This window comes from Sus scrofa, chromosome 14, assembly GCF_000003025.6.
Source record: "Sus scrofa isolate TJ Tabasco breed Duroc chromosome 14, Sscrofa11.1, whole genome shotgun sequence".
NCBI classification, from domain to species: domain Eukaryota; kingdom Metazoa; phylum Chordata; class Mammalia; order Artiodactyla; family Suidae; genus Sus; species Sus scrofa.
Genome location: NC_010456.5, coordinates 125,767,692 through 125,786,840, shown reverse-complemented (window position 1 = coordinate 125,786,840; position 19,149 = coordinate 125,767,692). Strand labels below are relative to the sequence as shown.

The window sequence follows — 19,149 nt, the reverse complement described above, 5'->3', positions numbered from 1 at the left end:
ACACTGTAACTGTTGAAATATGAGACTCAGAAGTGATACTTTAGATATAGTCCAAGGATCTATTTATCTGCATTTCAGTCCTATCATAATACCTTAAGAATTTTAAGGTAAGAGATATCAATATCACTTCGAATCTACCATGTACAAACTGAACTCACAAATAACATTCATAATAAAAGTAACTAATATGTACCAAGTATTGTGTTACATGTTTTATATGCATTAATTTTTTCATTACCCCAATCACATATGATATACTGTGTACTCTATCATGTACTCATTTAAAGGATGAGAAAGTTGAAGTCATGGAGAGTTTATATAAACTGCCTAAATTACAAAAGTCTTAGACTTCAAGTTCTCCCCTGTGCTTTGACTTCTTTGTCTCACCATTACTTTCCAGTTAAAGTGTACAAATACATCCAATTTTAACATCCCTTTTACTCAGTCGGACACTATATCTCGTCAACTGTTTCTTTCAGAATGTCTGTCGTAGTAGACAATAGCACATAAACCAAAAGTTAATTTACATGTTTTCTTTTATGAAGCCGTAACATTTTTAAAACTTGACAAATTACTCAGCGTAGTTGAAAAGTTGCACTCATCCTTTTGCGACTATTAGAAAATCCCAGTCTCTACTGACAGTCCTGGAACCTGAAGAAGGACAAAACCTCCATCAGTCGTATTTCCTGTGGAGAGTTCCCTGCACATCATCATGTCCTTTCCACCTGTCCCTGGGCAGACTGGGCTTTCAGTGAGTAAGGGATAGACTTTTACTATAGGGAGTGACTGAGACTCTGGGCTTATCTATTCCAATTAGCTTGTCCCTGTTATATTTCTTAAGCCAAAGGTCTTAATGGGCAATCCTTTAATGTAGTATTGTGGCAATTTTGTCAGAGAAAAATGAGCTTTGCTACTGTCTTTCAGATCTTTTTTTTCTATTATATTTTATAATATCTTGTATTGTTCTTTGGTATAAGTATTGGAGGCTGGGGGTGTAACCGGCTTCTCTCTCTTTTTTTTTTTTTTTTTTTTTAAAGTCTGCTCTAAAACAGGGCTAGAAGATCTGAAAGGTTAAACACCCCTTCAGTAAAACCTTCCCAATGGAAATAGGAAAAACAGAAAAAATAAAAAATAAAAAGCATGTGCATGAGCTACAGGGATTTTTTTTTTAAAGAAAACACAGGAAATTAGGGAGCGATATTTCAATATTTCGACTTTAACCTTCATAAAATGATCATTATGGAAAGGATTCTTAGTGCAAAAAAAAAAAAACAAGGAACTCATTAGGTATTCTCATTTAGGGAAAATTAAAAAGAATTCAATAAATGTAACACAGTGTGGTATAGGTTATATTGTAAAGCAGGTTTATAGTAACAAAGAAATATTCTCTGGTGGAAATCTAGTTGACTAAATGCAAAAAGAGATAATATTGTCACAATTTTATAGAAATTTGAAGTTAACTGATCATAAAATTTGCCTTAAATACATATTTTAATAGATAGTTTGGGCATATTAATCTTTCATTTCACTAAAAAAAATGTTACAAACCAGGGAATTGTGTTGAAATACAGAAATATAATATTATACAAAGTAATTCACCTCTTATTTACTGCTATTCCAGAAAATTTATTTCAAAGCATTTAAAAAATACTTCCTAACACTTGAAGGATATTTTTTTTTCTTAGCAACTAAAATGTAACATAGACTGGGGCTAGTAGATGCAAATTACTACATTTGGAGTGGATAAGCAATGAGATCCTGCTGTATAGCACAGGGAACTATATCTAATCACTTGTGATGGAACATGATGGAGGATAATACAAGAAAAAGTATGTATATATATATATATATGTATATATATATATAAAAAACTGGGTCACTTTGCTGTAAAGCAGAAATGGACAGAACACTGTAAATAAACTATAGCAAAAAATTTGTAATTAAAAACATGAAAGAGATTATCAACTTAGAATACAATAAAACATAATATTTTAAAATTTCTTGTTTCAGTTATACTGAAAACCCAGCAAAGTCTAGCAGATGAAACAACATGTTCACAGCATAAATTGTACAAAAATTGTTGAGGGTTGTTAAGTAAGAGTTAAATATACCTTGGAATATACTGTCAGTTAAGATGATTTCAAATCCAAGTAACAGAAACCTAATGCAAAGTGGTATACGCAATATTGGAAGTAAACAGATTTTATACTCCCTGCTATGAACCAAATTGTGTTCTCCCAAAATTCATATGTTGAAGCCCTAACACCCTAACACTATGTTTGGAGATAGAGCATTTAGGAGATAATTAGATTGAATGAGGTCATAAGCAAGGGGCCCTGATAAATAAGATGAGTGTTTTAAAAGAGACACTAGAGAGTGTTTCCCCCCGCCCCACCCCCGTCCTCCCTTCCTCTCTCCCCCTTGTCCCATGGGTACATGCAGAGGGAAGACCATGTGCATATACAGCAAGAAAGTGGCCATCTGCAAGCCAATAAGAAGCCCACAGCAGAAACCAACTACGCCACCACCCTGATCTTGGACTTGACAGTCTCCAGAACTGGGAGATAATACATTTCTGCTGTTTGTATTCTGTTCTGTGTTTGTTATAGAATCATAAGCAGGAGTTTCCGTTGTGGCGCAGTGGAAATGAATCTGACTAGGAATGATGAGGTTGTGGGTTGGTTCCCTGGCCTCGCTCAGTAGGTTAAGGATCCGGCATTGCTATGAGCTATGGTGTAGGTCGCAGATGTGGCTTGGATGTGGTGTTGCTGTGGCTGTGGAGTAGGCTGGCAGCTGTAGCTCCAACTCGACCCCTAGCCTGGGAACCTCCATATGTCACAGGTGCAGCACTAAAAAGCAAAAAAAAAAAAAAAGAAGAAGAAAGAAAGAAGAAATAGAATAAGAAGAAGCATAAGCAGACTAAGACAGACTTTGGTATAAAAAAAGTGGGTGCTGCTATATCAAATACCTACAACTGTGAAAGCAGCTTTGGAAGTAGGTAATTTTGAGGTGCATTTTAAAAAAAGCTTTGATTACTGCGAAAGACAGAGACATTAAAACCAATTATGATGAGAGCTCAAAAACACCAAATAAATAAACAAGGAAAGCTGGAGAGAAAGCCTCCATTTCTTAGAGAACACATAAATAATCACTAAAAGAATGTTGATATATTTATGCACATTAGAGGCCATTCTTATTAAGTCTCAGTTAGAAATTGGAGGAAAGGCCATCTTTGTTACAAAATGGCAAAGAACTTGGCAGAGTCATGTTTTAGTGTTCTAAGGAAGGTAGAACTTGCAAGTGATAAAACTGGATATTTAGCAGAGGAGATTTCTAAGTGGAGTGTTGAAAACGCAGCTTTAGTCCTCCTTGCTGCTTATAGCTAAATATAAGAGGAGAGAGATGAATTGAAGAAGCAACTAATAAGTAAAAAGGAATCAGAACTTGGAGGTTTGGAAAATTCTCAGTCTATCCATACTGTAAAAAAATGAGAAAGCGTGTTCTGAAGAGAACCTTAAGAGTGTGACTGAACAACCATTTGATAAAGAGATCACGGGTGCAGTTCACGGACTTAATCAGCTGTCTCAGCAGAAACCAGGACTAGAGATGGGACTGTAGCAGGGAAGATGCTGTGAGTTTAAACTAAAGGGCACAGAGAGCGCAAGATAGAATGAAGGAAGGCTCTCAAACTTCTTGGATTCCATAGGATGGGACCATAGCGCTAGCTATCCACTTGGGCACATGCTTTATCTTTTAAGAAAGGCAAGAAGACCCTGAAAGTGAATCAGAGTTTTTAGGGCTCCCACTCCTACCTCAGGCCCCGGGGGCAAGGATGGATTTTCCTCAATTTCAAAAGGTAGGGCTTCTTTGATTTTGGAGGAACAGGATCCCACCACCAAGTACCTTGGGGAAAAGGCTAGAGCACGGTGCTATAGCACCACAGCCACCTTGCCAAGCTGAGGCAGTCACCCTATAAAGCTATGGGGCTGTCACCTCAGTGGACCTGGAGGTAGAGCACTGAACCAAAGGGGGTTATTCTCGATTCTTTAAGACCTGGTGGAATTTGTCTTGGTAAGTTCTCGACTCGCTTGGGACCCATCACCCCTTCCTTCAGTCTCCTTTCTTTTGAAATGGGAGTGTCTATCCTATGGCTATCCTACCATGGTATTTTGGAACCACATAATTTCCTGGTTTCAGAGGCTCACAACTAGAGAGAAATTTTGCCTCAGGATAAACTGTACCCCAAATCTGATCTGATTTAGCTCCCATCTGGACCCCAAATCTACATCTGATTTAGATGAGACTTTAGACTGATAAGTCAATTCTGGAATGAGTTAATTAAGCCTTTCGGGATTGTTAGGATGGAATAAGTCTATTTTGCATGCAGTAAGAACATGATTCAGGGGCTAGAGGAAGAATGCTATGAATATTCCTCCAAAATTTGTATGTTGAGGCCCTAACCCCCGAAGTGATAATATTGGAGACAGGAACTGTGGGATGTAATTGAGGCTAAATGAGGTCATAAAGGTGGATCCCGGAGCCAAGAGAATTAGTGTCCTTATAAGAAGAGACACGGCGAGCTTGGGCCCTTCCTCCAGGCACATGCACCCAGGAAAAGCCATGGAAAGACACATCAAGACGGCAGCTGTCTCCAGGCCAAGAAGTGAACTCTCTCTCGAAACCAACCACACTGGCACCTGGATCTTGGACTTCAGTCTCCAGAACTGTGAGATTATACAATTTCTGTTGTTTAAGCCACTCAATCAGTATTGGCTGGTTACGGCAGCCCGAGCAGACGAAGACCTCCTAGAGTCAAAAGGAAGAATAATTTCCAGGTTTGCTCTGGTCAGGGCCCTGGCTACATTTCTCTCTGTTTTCTGAACTATATCTCTGCTGTGCGTCAGCTTTATTCTCAGGTTTATTTTCCTCTTAGATACAAAAATGAATGTAGCAGTTCCAGACTTAAATCACATGTTATTACACATGCCCACTCTTCACCAATCATTCGGCTAATCGAAGGCCGTGTGCTTACTGGCTTTAGCCCACCCAGGAAGCCTGCGAGGGATCAGTTCCTCCCAGACTGAATTATCGCAGCATAGCCATGTGGAAGGAGTTAAATGAAGGCAGAGAAAGAATCCATAAAATTCACTTCAGGCACCATTTAGGTAAAATTCAAAGAAAAACAGGTAAGTGAACCCAAAATTCTGCTAACACAAGTACAATCTGCAGAGCCTATCTGATAATTCTTCAATCCTTCCGTGAAATATTTTACAGAAAAAGAGTGCCCTAAACCTCCCTGACAAAACATTAAAAAGGCAAAACTACATCTCATAGGGAAGATCTTCCTGGTTAACTCTGCCTTTTGCCTGTTACAAATCATATGCCTGGATAAGACTTTTTTTTTGGTCTTTTTCTGCTATTTCTTTGGGCCGCTCCCGTGGCATATGGAGGTTCCCAGGCTAGGGGTCAAATTGGAGCTGTAGCCACCGGCCTACGCCAGAGCCACAGCAACATGGGATCCGAGCCGCATCTGCAACCTACACCACAGCTCACGGCAATGCCGGATCTTTAACCCACTGAGCAAGGGCAGGGACCAAACCCGCAACCTCATGGTTCCTAGTCGGATTCGTTAACCACTGCGCCACGACGGGAACTCCCGATAAGACTTTAATCTTACAAACTCGCACCCAAAATTTTAAAGGTCACACATACAATGTTCCTTTCTACACTTCATTTTTACTTAAAGCATACATTTTGAAACCAGTTAGTAAGGTTAAAGTTTCAATTATGAAGTTCCCTTAATTTTTTTTTTTCTATTTTTTGTATTTTTAGGGCCGCACCTGCAGCATATGGAAGTCTAGGGGTTGAATCAGAGCTGCAGCTGCTGGTCTAAGCCACAGCCACAGCAACTCAGGATCCGAGCCGCACCTGCGACCTACACCACAGCTCACGGCAACGCCGGATCCTTAACCCACTGAGCGAGGCCAAGGATGGAACCTTCATCCTCACGGATCCTAGTCAAGTTAATTAATCCCTGAGCCATGAAGGGAACTCCCCAAAGTTCCCTTAATATTTAAAAAGTAGCAAATGCTCTTTTTAAAAAGATTTCCTAAAATACTAATGCATAACACACACAGAGAAATCATAAGTATCAACGAAATTAATTACCACAAAGAAAATGCACCCACGTAACCAGCACACCAATCAAGAAATGGTACTTCAACTACAGGTGTGATAAATTCATTGAGTAATAAAAAATAAAGGAAAATAAAATGCTCAAATGTACATTCTAAAAGGGGAAAAAAAAAAGAAAGAAATAGTACTTAACCCATCCCCTCTTCCTTAGAGGTCATTACTATAGTGATTTTTGGCACCACACTTTGTTCCGCCTGCTTCTGAACTTTAGACAAATGGAATCTTACAATGTTCATTCTTATGTTTCTGGCTTCTTTTGTTCAAACCCATGTTGGTGAGTGCCATCTATTTTATTTCCTTAGGATTAGTCTGTTCTTTTTCATTGCCCATATTCTATTATTTTTAGGTATTTGAGTGATTCCAAGGTTTGGGCTGCTGGTCTAAGCCACAGCCCAGCAGCTATAAATAGGTTTCACATGGCTTTTGATGGAACAGAATTGTTGTGTTATAGGCTTCAAGTCCCCTTCAAAGAGATTAAGCCCAAAAGCTTCTGGCCATGTCCCATTGTAATGCCCCTTCCCCCACCGTGTGCAACCTGGGTTGCTCACTCCCGACTAGGGAAGGAATGTCTCCCACTCCTCACCCAGTCTCTATATAATCTGTTCCTCTTGCAAATAAGGTAGCCTGCCTGAAACCAACCAGAAGATCAAATATGTCCCATACAGAGATCAAACAACACTCAGCCCTTACACATGGCACAGCGGGCCTGGGGCAGAAGAACTGGGGTCCACTATATGGGGACATAAGCAAAGACGCAGTTGCAGCCAGGGCGTAAATAAACTTTGCTGTACATTGCTACAAACTTGACCCTTGATTGTGATCAACATTGTGATCTCCAAGGCAACCAGCGGGAGTGTTTTTCACTCATGGAGATGGGCCTCAATGGCTCATTAAAAGCAACCTAAGGCACTACTGGTTTGAGGGGAGTTCCCTTTGACTCAAAACCACTCCAGTTCTGAACTGAATGCTTCCGCCTGGAGAGAATGCATGGCCTCCATCCCTGTGTGGTGGGACTGCCGGCTTTTCAGCCAGACTACCTGCACCTCCAAAACCTTGCTACATGTGGGCAAGAACTGGGAGAAATAATGCAGAGGAACCTGACAGTTGGATCAGAGAGTATACGTAACTTCAACTTTAAAATATAATGTCAAATTGTTTTTAAAGTTGTTGCACCAATTTCTAGACCACCAGAAGTGTTTAAAGGTCCATATTCACCTCAGTATTTGCTATCATTTATCTTGTCCTTTTTAGCCACGGTGATGGGTGTATAGTAAGTAAAAAGTATTGTATTGTGGTTTTAATTTGCATTCCCTGTTAAAAGTGAAATTGAGCACATTTTTATATACATCCTCTTCATGAAGTGCTTGTTCAAGTCTCTAGCCATGTGGGGGGGAGGGTGATGAGTTTTCAGACTGCTTTTTATTGATTTATGAGTTATATACTGTGAGTATAAGGGCTTTATCCTTTACATAGAATGTAAATCTTTTATACCACTGCATGGCTTGACTTTTCATAATGTTAATGACATCATCTAAAAAATAAAAAATTGTTAGTTTTACAGTAGTCTAATTTTATTGAAGTGACTTGAGTGTTTTATTTAATATATTTTCACAATGCTAAGGTTGTGAAGAAGAATGCTCATGTTATTTTTAGGTATTTCACTGTTTTTCCTTTCCTCCTGGAATTTATTTTTATGATTAGTATGAGGTAGGAGTCAAAGGTTACTTTTCTCCATCTGGGAGGTTAACAGATTCAACACCTGATAAAGTTTTTCTTAAAGCTATAAATAAATATTGACAGACAGTCCCTGGCTTATTAACCAAACTGAAGAATGGCCCACTTCCATTACAGTCCTCTATGCTGTGTCAAATTTACGGAGGGACTGAGGTCTTGCTTACATCCTATACAAAATGTTGAGGGAGTTCCCGTCGTGGCGCAGTGGTTAACGAATCCGACTAGGAACCATGAGGTTGCGGGTTCGGTCCCTGCCCTTGCTCAGTGGGTTAAAGATCCGGCGTTGCCGTGAGCTGTGGTGTAGGTTGCAGACGCGGCTCGGATCCCACGTTGCTGTGGCTCTGGCGTAGGCCGGTGGCTACAGCTCCAATTGGACCCCTAGCCTGGGAACCTCCATATGCCGTGGGAGCGGCCCAAAGAAATAGCAAAAAAAGACCAAAAAAAAAAAAAAGAAAAGAAAATGTGGACATTCTCTACAGAAACATTTTATTTTAGCCAATGTACCCACAGCTTTTGCAAAGCTATTTCAGTCTGTCATGAGGATTCAGTCTGGGGTGTAGGCATTCTATCCACTGGCTCATTTCTCAAATTCTTTTGTACGCTAATTAGGATAAAAGCCTCATAAGGAAGATCCTAGAAGTTCATAAACAACTTTACGGGATGGTTTTTCTCTCAGATTCTTTCTGATTCTTTGGGCTTCACCCTCTGTCCAGAAAGTACCCACGTCTGACTGTGCCATGGCTGTGGTGGGAAGACAGAGAAGAGTTGGAAAAGCAATGGCATCTTCTTTCTTGGTCCTCCTCTAACCGCCACTCCACCTAACGCAAAAGACTCCCACCCATCAGAGACTTGGCTCTTGCAGCTTCCTATTACTGGCCATCTTTGCTGCAGCCACAGTTGCTGATTCAAGACTGCTTGGAATTGAGGGGGAATGCATTTTTAAAAAGAGAGGAAAGATTGGGGGGCGGATCTCCCCTATTCTCTCTGAGCTTTAAGAGTTTCCTTTCCACAGCACAAGTCAAAACTAGAGGATGTTTCATGGGTGTTTTCTGTGTAGACCCCAACAGTCACGTTCAGGTTTCAGACTGCAGTGAGGTTCGAGTCAGGGGATACTAGAGGAAAAATGATAAACTTCCAGACATCTCAGGGCATTTCTAAATTTTGGTGTTCTTCCCTTATTTGTCTGCTAGTACTTTTTTCAGAATTACCAAATAACTGCCACGCATCTTATCCAGACTTTACAGGTGAAATCAGGAGAACATAAAATGAGTATATGTTTATACAGTATTTCCTAGAACTGGAAGCCTGATGGCGAATCGATATTTGACAGAGTCGCAAAGTCATTTCAAAAGGGAAAGACTAGCCTTTTCCAAATGCTGTAACAACTGGACATCCATATGCAAAATAATGAACCTTGACCTACACCATAATCTTAAACAAAAAAGTAACTAAAATGGATCATAGAATCATAAAAAATATCTGAAGTAGATGACAGACATAAACGTATAATGTAAAGGTATAAAAATCTTAGAAGGAAATCTATGTGACTTTGAGTTAGGCAAGGAGTTCTTATATGACAGCAGAAGCATAGCTTATTGAAAAATAAGGTGTATTTTATCAAAATTAAAACCTTTTTCTCCATCAAAGAATTAACAAGGGCAAATCAAAGGCTTGGAGAAAATTATTTCAAATTGCATTTCTGGCAGAAGATTTATATCCAGAACATATAAAGAACATTCAAACTCAACATTAAGAAAACAAAAAAACTCAGTAAAAAATAGGCAAAAAATTTTCAAAGACACTTAAAGCAAAGGAGATAAAATTATGGCAAATAACTACATGAAAAGATATTCAGTGTCACTAACACGTCAAAAATTAACATTTTCTAAATTAAACTTGCTGTCTGACCAACAGCTCTTTTCAAGGTGAGTTATGATTCCATGTATATGACATTCTGGAAAAGCAAAACTATAGAGACATGGTACCAATTACCAGGTTAATGGGTGGGAGAAAAAGCCTGACTGCAAAGGAAGCCCAAAGAACATATCTTTGATATTCTGGAACTGGTCTATATCTTAGCAGAGATGACTGCAAGAAATTATACACCTATAAGAATTCATATGACTGTTTTTCCCCCAAATCCAACTTTACCGCACGTGAATTTTAAAAGACTTTACAAAGGAATGAAAAACAAAACAAAGCCAGACAAGAAATAAACCAGATTATTCCAAAGAAAAAAATACTACAACGTAGTACATTTGTGAAGAATAATATAAGGCAGATAATTAGACCCAGTTTCAGAGGAACTTATAAGTCTAGTAAAAAATATAAAGGTAAAAGGAAACTTTTAAACAATGGATTCACATAATTTAATTTATGTTAAAAAATCATGCACAGCAGGTTAAGGACCCAGTGTCGTCACTGAAGTGGTTTGGGTTGCTGTGGTGGCAGAGGTTCCACCCCTAGCCTGGGAGCCTCCACGAGCCATGGGCAGAGTAAAAAAAAAAAAAAAAAAAAATCACTTAGGTTGTTTTCAATAGAACAGATTGATAGACAAAAGAAAGAAAGAATCAGGGTTTATGTAGGTGATTAAGGAAAGAGAAATGTATTTAGTTAATCCCTAAGGATTGACGTTAGGTACATAATCACACCTGTAACTGGGCAAGCAAATACTAGAAAAGAGAGCTGTCTGCAAAGATAGCAAGTTTAATTTAGGACATTTTAATTCTGAAGTGTTACGAAATATTTCGGTGAAAATGTAAAGTTACTGAAATCACTCTTAGAGAACTATATTTCAGCCTATAATGTTCCAAACCTCAGCACTGAAAATTAGATGTGGCGCATTGTTTTAGCTAAGTTGCAATAAACTTTGTGTAATTACTATTTTACTCAAGCTGTATTTGATATTTTCGTTTAAAAGAACAGTTGGGAACTAAACATCTGTTTACCTCCACAACAAAGCTGGGAAGAAAAGCCCTGAGGAATCCTCCAATAGCATACTATGTAATTTATGAATTCTACTTAAAGAAATCTGTATCTTTAGGCCTCATTTTCCATTAACATATCACTATCATAATCTCATTTTTGAAAAGGAGGCTTTATGCCTGTTTTTTGTCCTTATAACATTTAAAAAAAATATTTATAGCACATACTCCGTCTGGACACTTTGATGCAGGTATTCTGCGACTAAGGATTGAGATTAACTTCTGTCCCTGGAGGAAGTTTCATCCCACCTTTTTCTCCTTTGAAATATCTTCATGTGGAACATAATTGTTTCATTTCCCAAAATGTGATCACAGTGTTAATTTTGCATTATTCTTCCACTCCCTGCTCACTTCTATAGGGTCATCTTTGATTATACTTATTTTTCAATTACTTAACTTCTACTTTTTTTTTTTCTCTTCTCTTTATATTAGGTTACCTAAAACTTTCCTTTTGGGATATTTCACCCTCATCACCTCCCTTGGCACTTGAGACCCACTAAGATGGCTATAATAAGAGCTAATAAGAAGTGTGTGAGAATATGGAGAATTGGCAACCCATACACATTCCTGATGAGAATGCAAAAGGGTGCACCTCCCTTGGAAAATAGTTTGCTAGTTTCTCAACAGGTTACATCTAGAGTTACCACATGACCCCTCAATGCCACTCCTAGGTATATACTCAAGAGAAATGAAAACATATCTCCACATGAACTTGTACACAAATGTTGATAGTGGCGTAATTCAAAGAGCCAAAAAGGGGGAAAAACGCAAATGAAAAAGGAGAAATAAAACATGTCATATGAATACAATGAAATGCTATTTGGCAATAAAAAGAAATGATACATTGATATACACTACATCACAGATAAACCTTGTAAACATTTGTGCCAAGTAAAAGAAAACAGTCAAAAAAGAACACAGATTGCATGAGTCTATTTATATGAAATGTCCAGAATAAGAAAATCTATAGAGGAGTTCCTATTGTGGCTCAGAAGGTTAAGAACCTGACTAGTATCCATGAGGATGTAAGTTCGATTCTTGGCCCCACTCAGTGGGTTTAAGGATCTGGTATTGCTGCAAGGTGCAGCATAGAACACAGATGCTGACTGGATCTGGTGTTGCTATGGCTGTGGCATAGGCTGGCAGCTGCAGCTCAGATTCAACCCCTAGCCCAGGAACTCCCATATGCCACAGACGTGGCCCTAAAAAGAAAAAAGAAAAAAAGAAAAAAATTCTATGGACAGGAACTAGAGTAGTGATTGTCTAAAACTGAGGGAGTAGGAGACAAACGGAAAGTGACCATAACGGGTACGTAGTTTCTTCTGGAGTGATGAAAATGTTGTAAAATTGTGATGATGGCTGCAGAGGCACTGAATTATGCAGTTTAAATGGGTGAATTGTGCTATATATGAATTATAAATGGATAAAAGTATTTTAAAAATAAATTTAGAAATTTGAAAACAAGCTAAAAATTAAATAATTGTGTGTAAAACTGAGTCTCAAATTTTTTACTATTCCTGTATAATTTATGGGGAAAAAAAAGACACCAATTAACATTAGTACTTGTTAGGAAAAATATGCATGTTAAAATTTAAGAGTAATCATTAAAGAAAAAAATAAAATGTATACTCATAAGAGGAAAAAAAAAAAGATTATTAAGGGGACATTTAATTCAGTAGAAAGTAGGGAAGAAGAAACACATACGGCTTGAGAAAGCATCCTAAAAAGTGAAAAGTAAAATGGAGAAAAACTTAAAAATACATAAATAATCACAGTAAGTAGAAATTCATTAACCTGTCACTTAAAAGTCAGATTTTCAGAGTTCCCCTTGTGGCTTAGGGGATACAAATCTGACTAGCATCCATGAGGATGCAGATTCAATCCCTGGCCTCGCTCAGTGGATCAAGGATCCAGCGTTGCCATGAGCTGTGGCATAGGTCGCAGCCGCAGCTCAGATCCGTGTCTGTTGTGGTGTAGGCCCGTGGCTACAGCTCCAATTCAACCCCTAGCCTGGGAACTTCCATATGCTATGGGTGTGGCCCTAAAACGCAAAAAAAAAAAAAAAAAAGGTAAGGAAATGAAAATAGATTTACCAGGGAAATTCCAACAAAATGATACCATGTCTAAGTTTGTATAAAACAAGATATAAATTAAGATAAAAAATTCCAAGAGAGACAAAGAGCATCCAAAATGGTTAAAACAACAATTCAAGTCCTCCCTTAATAATGAATACAAACACCAGATGAACATAAGTAAGGGAATATAGGATCCAAACAACATAATAAACCAACCAATCCAACAGGCATATATGAAGCATTATTCCCCAAACAAGATACACATTCTTCTTAAGTGTACATGAGATATTGTCCAGGATATACCATATTTTAGGTCACAAATTCAGTCTCGATAAATTAAGAAAATAGATAACACATTAAAAGTATCTCCTTAAATGACAGCAGGATTTAGTTAGAAATCAAAAACAGAAGGAAACCTGGAAAACTTAGAATTTGGGGGACATTAAATAGCATATTCCTAAACAATGAACAACTCAGAAGAAATCACAAGGGAAATTAGAAAGTATTTAGTGACAAATGAAAAAGAAAACAGAATAGAAAAACTGATGGGATGCAGTGGAAGCAGTGCTAAGGGGAATTTTTAGCTATAAATGTTTATCTAGGACAAAAAAGATCTCAAATCAACAACCTTACTTTAAACTTACAGAACTAAGAAAAGAACTAAACCCAAAGCTAGCAGAAGGAAGGAAATAATAAGGATTTTAAAAGAGATACATGAAATAGAAAACAGTAAAATAATAGAGAAAATCAACAAAACCAACAGTCGGTTCTTTAAACAGATCAACAAAATTGACAAAAATTTGGCTAGATTTACTGAGGGAAAAAAAAGATTCAATTTACAAAAAATAAAAAAATCAAAATATTAGTGATACGACTCTGACAGAATCCAGGGGCCACAGTTAGGATAATGACCAACAAACCTGGAGCAGCAGCCAATGGGTGGTGTGTTATCTGGCCAGGATCTGTGGGGGTGATTAATAATGGATGGTATCCCAGGGCCCCAAAATAGATGGGCAGCCAACAATGCTGCTATTTAACATTTACTTTTATTTTAAGTAGGAATGGAGGGATGGAGGCTGAGGGTTGTTGCCCCCAGACAAAATCTGACCCTCTGTTCAATTCCCTCAGAAGAGTTAATTTACAAACCCAGAACTGAACAGGTGGGCTGGGTCCATAGAAGAAAGGACATCTTGAAACATCTTGCAAAGTGTATAAAATGATCCCCATAGAGACTTGCATAGATCCTTTTACAAAGAGACCTGTGTATATTCGGGTATATACAGAGGCTACACCTGGGAATATACGTAGTGCAAGGGGAGTAAGTAGATATTTTGATTATTATTGGACTCAGGGTTAGAGATAACACAGATATCCAGGGACCAAAAATATCATCGTGGCCCTGCTAGAGTTAGTGTGTTTTCAGGGGTCAGGTAACACATTCTGCCTAAATGCTGACTCACAGTGAGCAAACATGTCTGTGCACCCAGCCAGAGAGAATTTCCCTGCTTCTCAAGCATGTAATTAGAATTTACGTATCAAGTGGTTAGAGTAACCCCTACATTGTATCCCTGGCCTGTGGGGTAAGACCTATCAGAGTGGGAAAGACCAAGGGCAACCTCTGAAAATACCCTCCATCTGGTCGAGAGGATACCTCAAAAACATGTAATCCCAGTGGGACTGTGAAGATTAATACCACCATTAAAAACCTAAAATGGTGCAAGCGTAGGGGTCCTTGCCATATCTCCATTTAATTTACCAGGTTTAACTTCTTTAAAAATTCAAACTTTTTAGACTCATGCAGACTTACTTTTCCACATACCAGAAAAAGTCTTATTTTTAAAATAATTTCTTTCAGTTTTCAAACCATTCACTATATTACACGACCAACTCGAACAACATCATCCTTGAAATCTATACATGAAAGGACTGAGGTTTACAGACAGGTGACCTACCAATGAGGGCACGGAAAGCGAAAATCAGAGCCAGGCTCTGTGTGTAAGTACCTTGCTAGTACGGGCTCAATTATAACTGTTTACCACCAGAACTCTGCACAATATAAAATAAAAAACTGACGCAAAGTTTAGGAACCAGCCTCCATCAAACCATGACTAAACCGAAAAGCTGACACACCTTCCTAATGCTACTTCAGTATCTTAGAAACAGCAATTGCAGTAATAGTGGCCTGAATAAAGGATATCTGTAAATGCTGACTTGTCTAATAATACTCTTTTAAAATTTAACAATTCCTTTATTAAAGAAAAAAAAAAAAAAAAACAACTTCAAAGCATTCTGTCCATGTTTTTGCTTAACAATGAGACAATTTTAAAACTATCTAATTTACATTTCACTACGGAAAAACATTTAAATGATAAAAAACCTATCAAATATATTTTATCTCACACAATGATTAGAATATTTTATATTGCTTTGTCCATGATGACAACATAATAATTACGATCATCTCTAAGACACAGTACACACTAACACTAGCTTTCTTTTACTTCATAAAAGAGCTACTGAACTTAAAAATGCGCACAAATTCAAAGGCTTAAAATAAAACCCTAAACATTTAAATAATTTACATATATATTCAGCTCTGTGAATTTTTACATGGAATGGAACGTTTCAGTATATTAACGTCCACATTATTCTGTCAAAAAACTTTTATTTTCATGCATTAAATAATGCTCATTTGATTATAGCTTCTAATACTTTCCAAAAACATTGTAACCTAAATAATATGCTTAATAGTCATTAATATTCAGAGGTACAAAATCAAAAACATTAAATATATTTAAGATATTTCCTCAATTTCATTTTCAAGGGACAAATTTAAACTATAAACAGATTTTGCACATTAGTGATAAATGTGTTTTAGCATTAAATTCTGGAAATTAATACTAGTTAAGGGCCGTAGACAAACATAATTGTTTTCAGAGCAATGTGGCCAACATGGCAAAGGTTTTAACAAGAAGTGGATAAATGAACACAGAATGTATAAATTAGAGAAAAGAATTTAGAAAGCTGAAGGGCTGTAAATGAAGATGAGAGAAATTAGACTTGCTACATATGGGCCCGTTTGGATAAATTAGAAGAGCTATTACAGGGAGACAGATTTCAGCTCAATCATAAAGAACAATTAGTTATCTGAGGATAGAAAATGCTATCTGAGGAGATGGCGTATTTCCTGTCATTAAAGGCATTCGGGCATGAGTTAGACCAGGGGTTGGGCAAATACGTCCACAGGCAGAATTCAGCCTACCAGCTGTTTTTACAATAAAGGTTTATTGCAACATAGCCGCTCCCATTCATTGCCGTACTGACTGTGGCTGCTTTTAGCACCATAACAGCAGAGTTGCACAGAAGCAACAGAGACCTTACAGCCCACAAATCTTGAAACAGTTACTATCTGGCCCTTGACAGAAAATGTTTGCTAACCGCTGTGAATAAGTTATTAGGAATTCAAGTATTGTACGGTGTCTTGACAAGATAAGCAGTAATATGAACTTGGATTGAGGAAACTGCTGGGCATATGCAAGGATTGGGCTGTACAGGTTCTTTACTGTACAAGGCAGGCCAGACAACTTGGTGAGTCAAAGTCAAGATTATCTGCACTCTCTTTGTAAAGTATGTTCTATGATATCTGCCAGAAGGAAGAAAAACACATGTGTTTAATTTGCACAAAGCCACCCAGTGGACCAGCATAAGCTCTACACATCATGATCACGTTAACAAAAATAACATTCTTTTTAATCCAGATCATTTCAGATGCCATCACACAGACATTCTATAACTGAAACTGAGCTTCTCCTCACCCAGTGCTCCTCTATTTACATTCTGTGGAGAGGAAAATGAATGCCCAATGAAAAGAGTTCTTATGTTTTGAGAAATACTCAAACTCTACCCTCTTTTAGAATGATACATTGAATATTAGCATATTAAAACCTGTGAGAAAAAAACTGAGAAGTAACGTCAGTTAAAAACAAATGAAAAGTCAAAAACAAATGAAAAGAGCCCTATTTAACTTTAATATACAAAGCATTTTCAAAGTTAATTATAAAACCATGTTTTATAAACCTAATGCTAATGTCTCAAATAGCTAATGTTCATATGCAAAGTCATATTTGGTACTTCCAGATTATAAGCTCTTTGAGGACAGAAAATACACAATTTTCTCATCCTCTACAGATTTTAGCACCTTGCTAAGCACCTATGATAATTACCTAAGAAATAATTCTTGATTTGAATTTTAGGAGATGTACTTAGTCCACATGGTGAATGCACTGTTAATTCCATTAATTAAAACAGGCTTTAATTACTTACGTGATGGGGAACACAGGGTTATCACTGAATCCATTAGCTATTAAATAGTACTAACAAAATAATCCTGCAAAAGTATAGTTTAAATATGTTTCTTTTTCTCTACAGTATATATTCAGCATATAAAACTATGCAACACACGCTATATGATATTTACTGTTAAAAAATTGACAAAATACTTAACAGATTGATAGAACATATATCAGAATATAGATTTAACAAATTCAATGTCAGTAAAAGCAAATTACCTGAAGAAGGTGACAAAAAACTGCACAAGATCCATGATTGTATTGTGTTGTGAGAATGCAATCTGAAAAATCAAAATTAAAGAAAGTTTGAAACTTACTGAATATATGGTCTTCTCTGAAGTGGTGATGTTTCATGGCATTTTTAAATACAACATTTTTAAAGCATCAAGAAATCAGCATCACCATCCTATAAATGATATGTGCTGGAATCAAAACTTCCTCTAGAACACCAAATATATTCAACTACTGATGATAAACTTTGCATAAAACATTAAATGGCTTAACAAAACCATTATAAAATTACTTCGGGAATGTATGCTAAGACTTTCACATGAAATCCTATGGCATATTAAATGTGCATAACTAAAACATGCAAGTAAGTTTCTTTACCTAATAATGACCACATTTTCTATCAATAGAGTTGATAAATAGCCTGTATGCCAAAAAATTAATTTCAACTCTATTAAGGAAACTGAGGAAACTTGTTTTTCCTACATATCCTTGTCTAGAGAAGCTGCATACACCCACGTTGTTTTACACCCGCTCAAAGAACAAAATATGTCACCTCTATTTATATTTTCATGGTAATAAGAAGTAAATTTTGAGGGAAGAAACAGGTCAATAAGTGAAAGTTGTTCTCCACTTTTCTTCATATTTTAGAGATCATATTGTAACACAATTCTCAAGGACATATTATATAGCCTACTGGTCAATAATGCAGCATCTTAAATCTGATATTAAATCCCAACTTTTCACTTACTAGATGTAAATATTTTGGAAAACTATTTAACCTATTTTTGATCCATATGTGAATGATAATAACAAAAGCACCAATCTCATAATGTTAGAGGGAAGATTAACTGAGTTAATTGAAACAAAAGTAATTCTATAGTATCCGGTATATAGTAGGTATAATATAATAAATATTATTTTTACATCATGTATAAAGAGGATGGTCAGCATAAGTGAATTTCCCTGACAGCTGAAGATGAACAATGGTTAATTAAGGTTTTGAAATCTCCTTTTCCTCTAATAATCTCTTCTGAAAATCCTTCAAAAACATGTAATAGAATTTCCACTTCCAGGGAACATGGGCTAAAAGGAATGAGACTTCTCTCTTGTCCTAAACAACTAGAAAACTATACCATATTCAGACATGAGACAAAAGGCAGAGGAGGGTATAACTCATAAGTGAAGGAAAACAATGGAGATGAGCCTCATAACTGCCCCAGCTTTCAGTGCAAAGAATGAAATGGCATTCTAAAATAACATCATCGTTTCTCATGTAAAATAAAGAACAGTCAGTTGAGAAGATGGTTAAATTTTTGGTGTATATATATGAAAGCTTGAGTATAATAACATTCATTTCCAAAAGGCTTCTAAGCATTTTAAGAATTACAAAATACACAGAGACTGAGGAAAGATAATTGCTATAGGAGATTGGTTATAGGTGAAAATGTTTTTAGAGATTTAGGGAAAAAAATCTTTTAAAATGTAAAAGATTGAGATAAATTTTCTCCCCAGGCATTGTCCACGAAAGTGTCTTAGAAACAGGGCTAATCAAATAATATTGTCACCAGTAACTTAAATCCA

At 37.0% G+C, this 19,149-nt stretch overlaps 1 protein-coding gene across 3 annotated transcripts in view; it reads right to left on the bottom strand.

Moving 5' to 3' along the window:
- Nucleotides 1–19,149, bottom strand: part of ATRNL1 (attractin like 1) — a 776,870-nt gene that overhangs the window by 396,565 nt on the left and 361,156 nt on the right. For all 3 annotated transcript variants that reach the window (XR_002338976.1, XM_021074415.1, XM_021074416.1), the window contains exon 25: nt 17,557–17,618. Coding sequence is in view for 2 of the 3 variants with exons in the window: in XM_021074415.1 (XP_020930074.1) it covers nt 17,557–17,618 (62 nt within the window). In the remaining variant the exon portion in view is untranslated. The remainder of the gene's footprint in view (nt 1–17,556; nt 17,619–19,149) is intronic.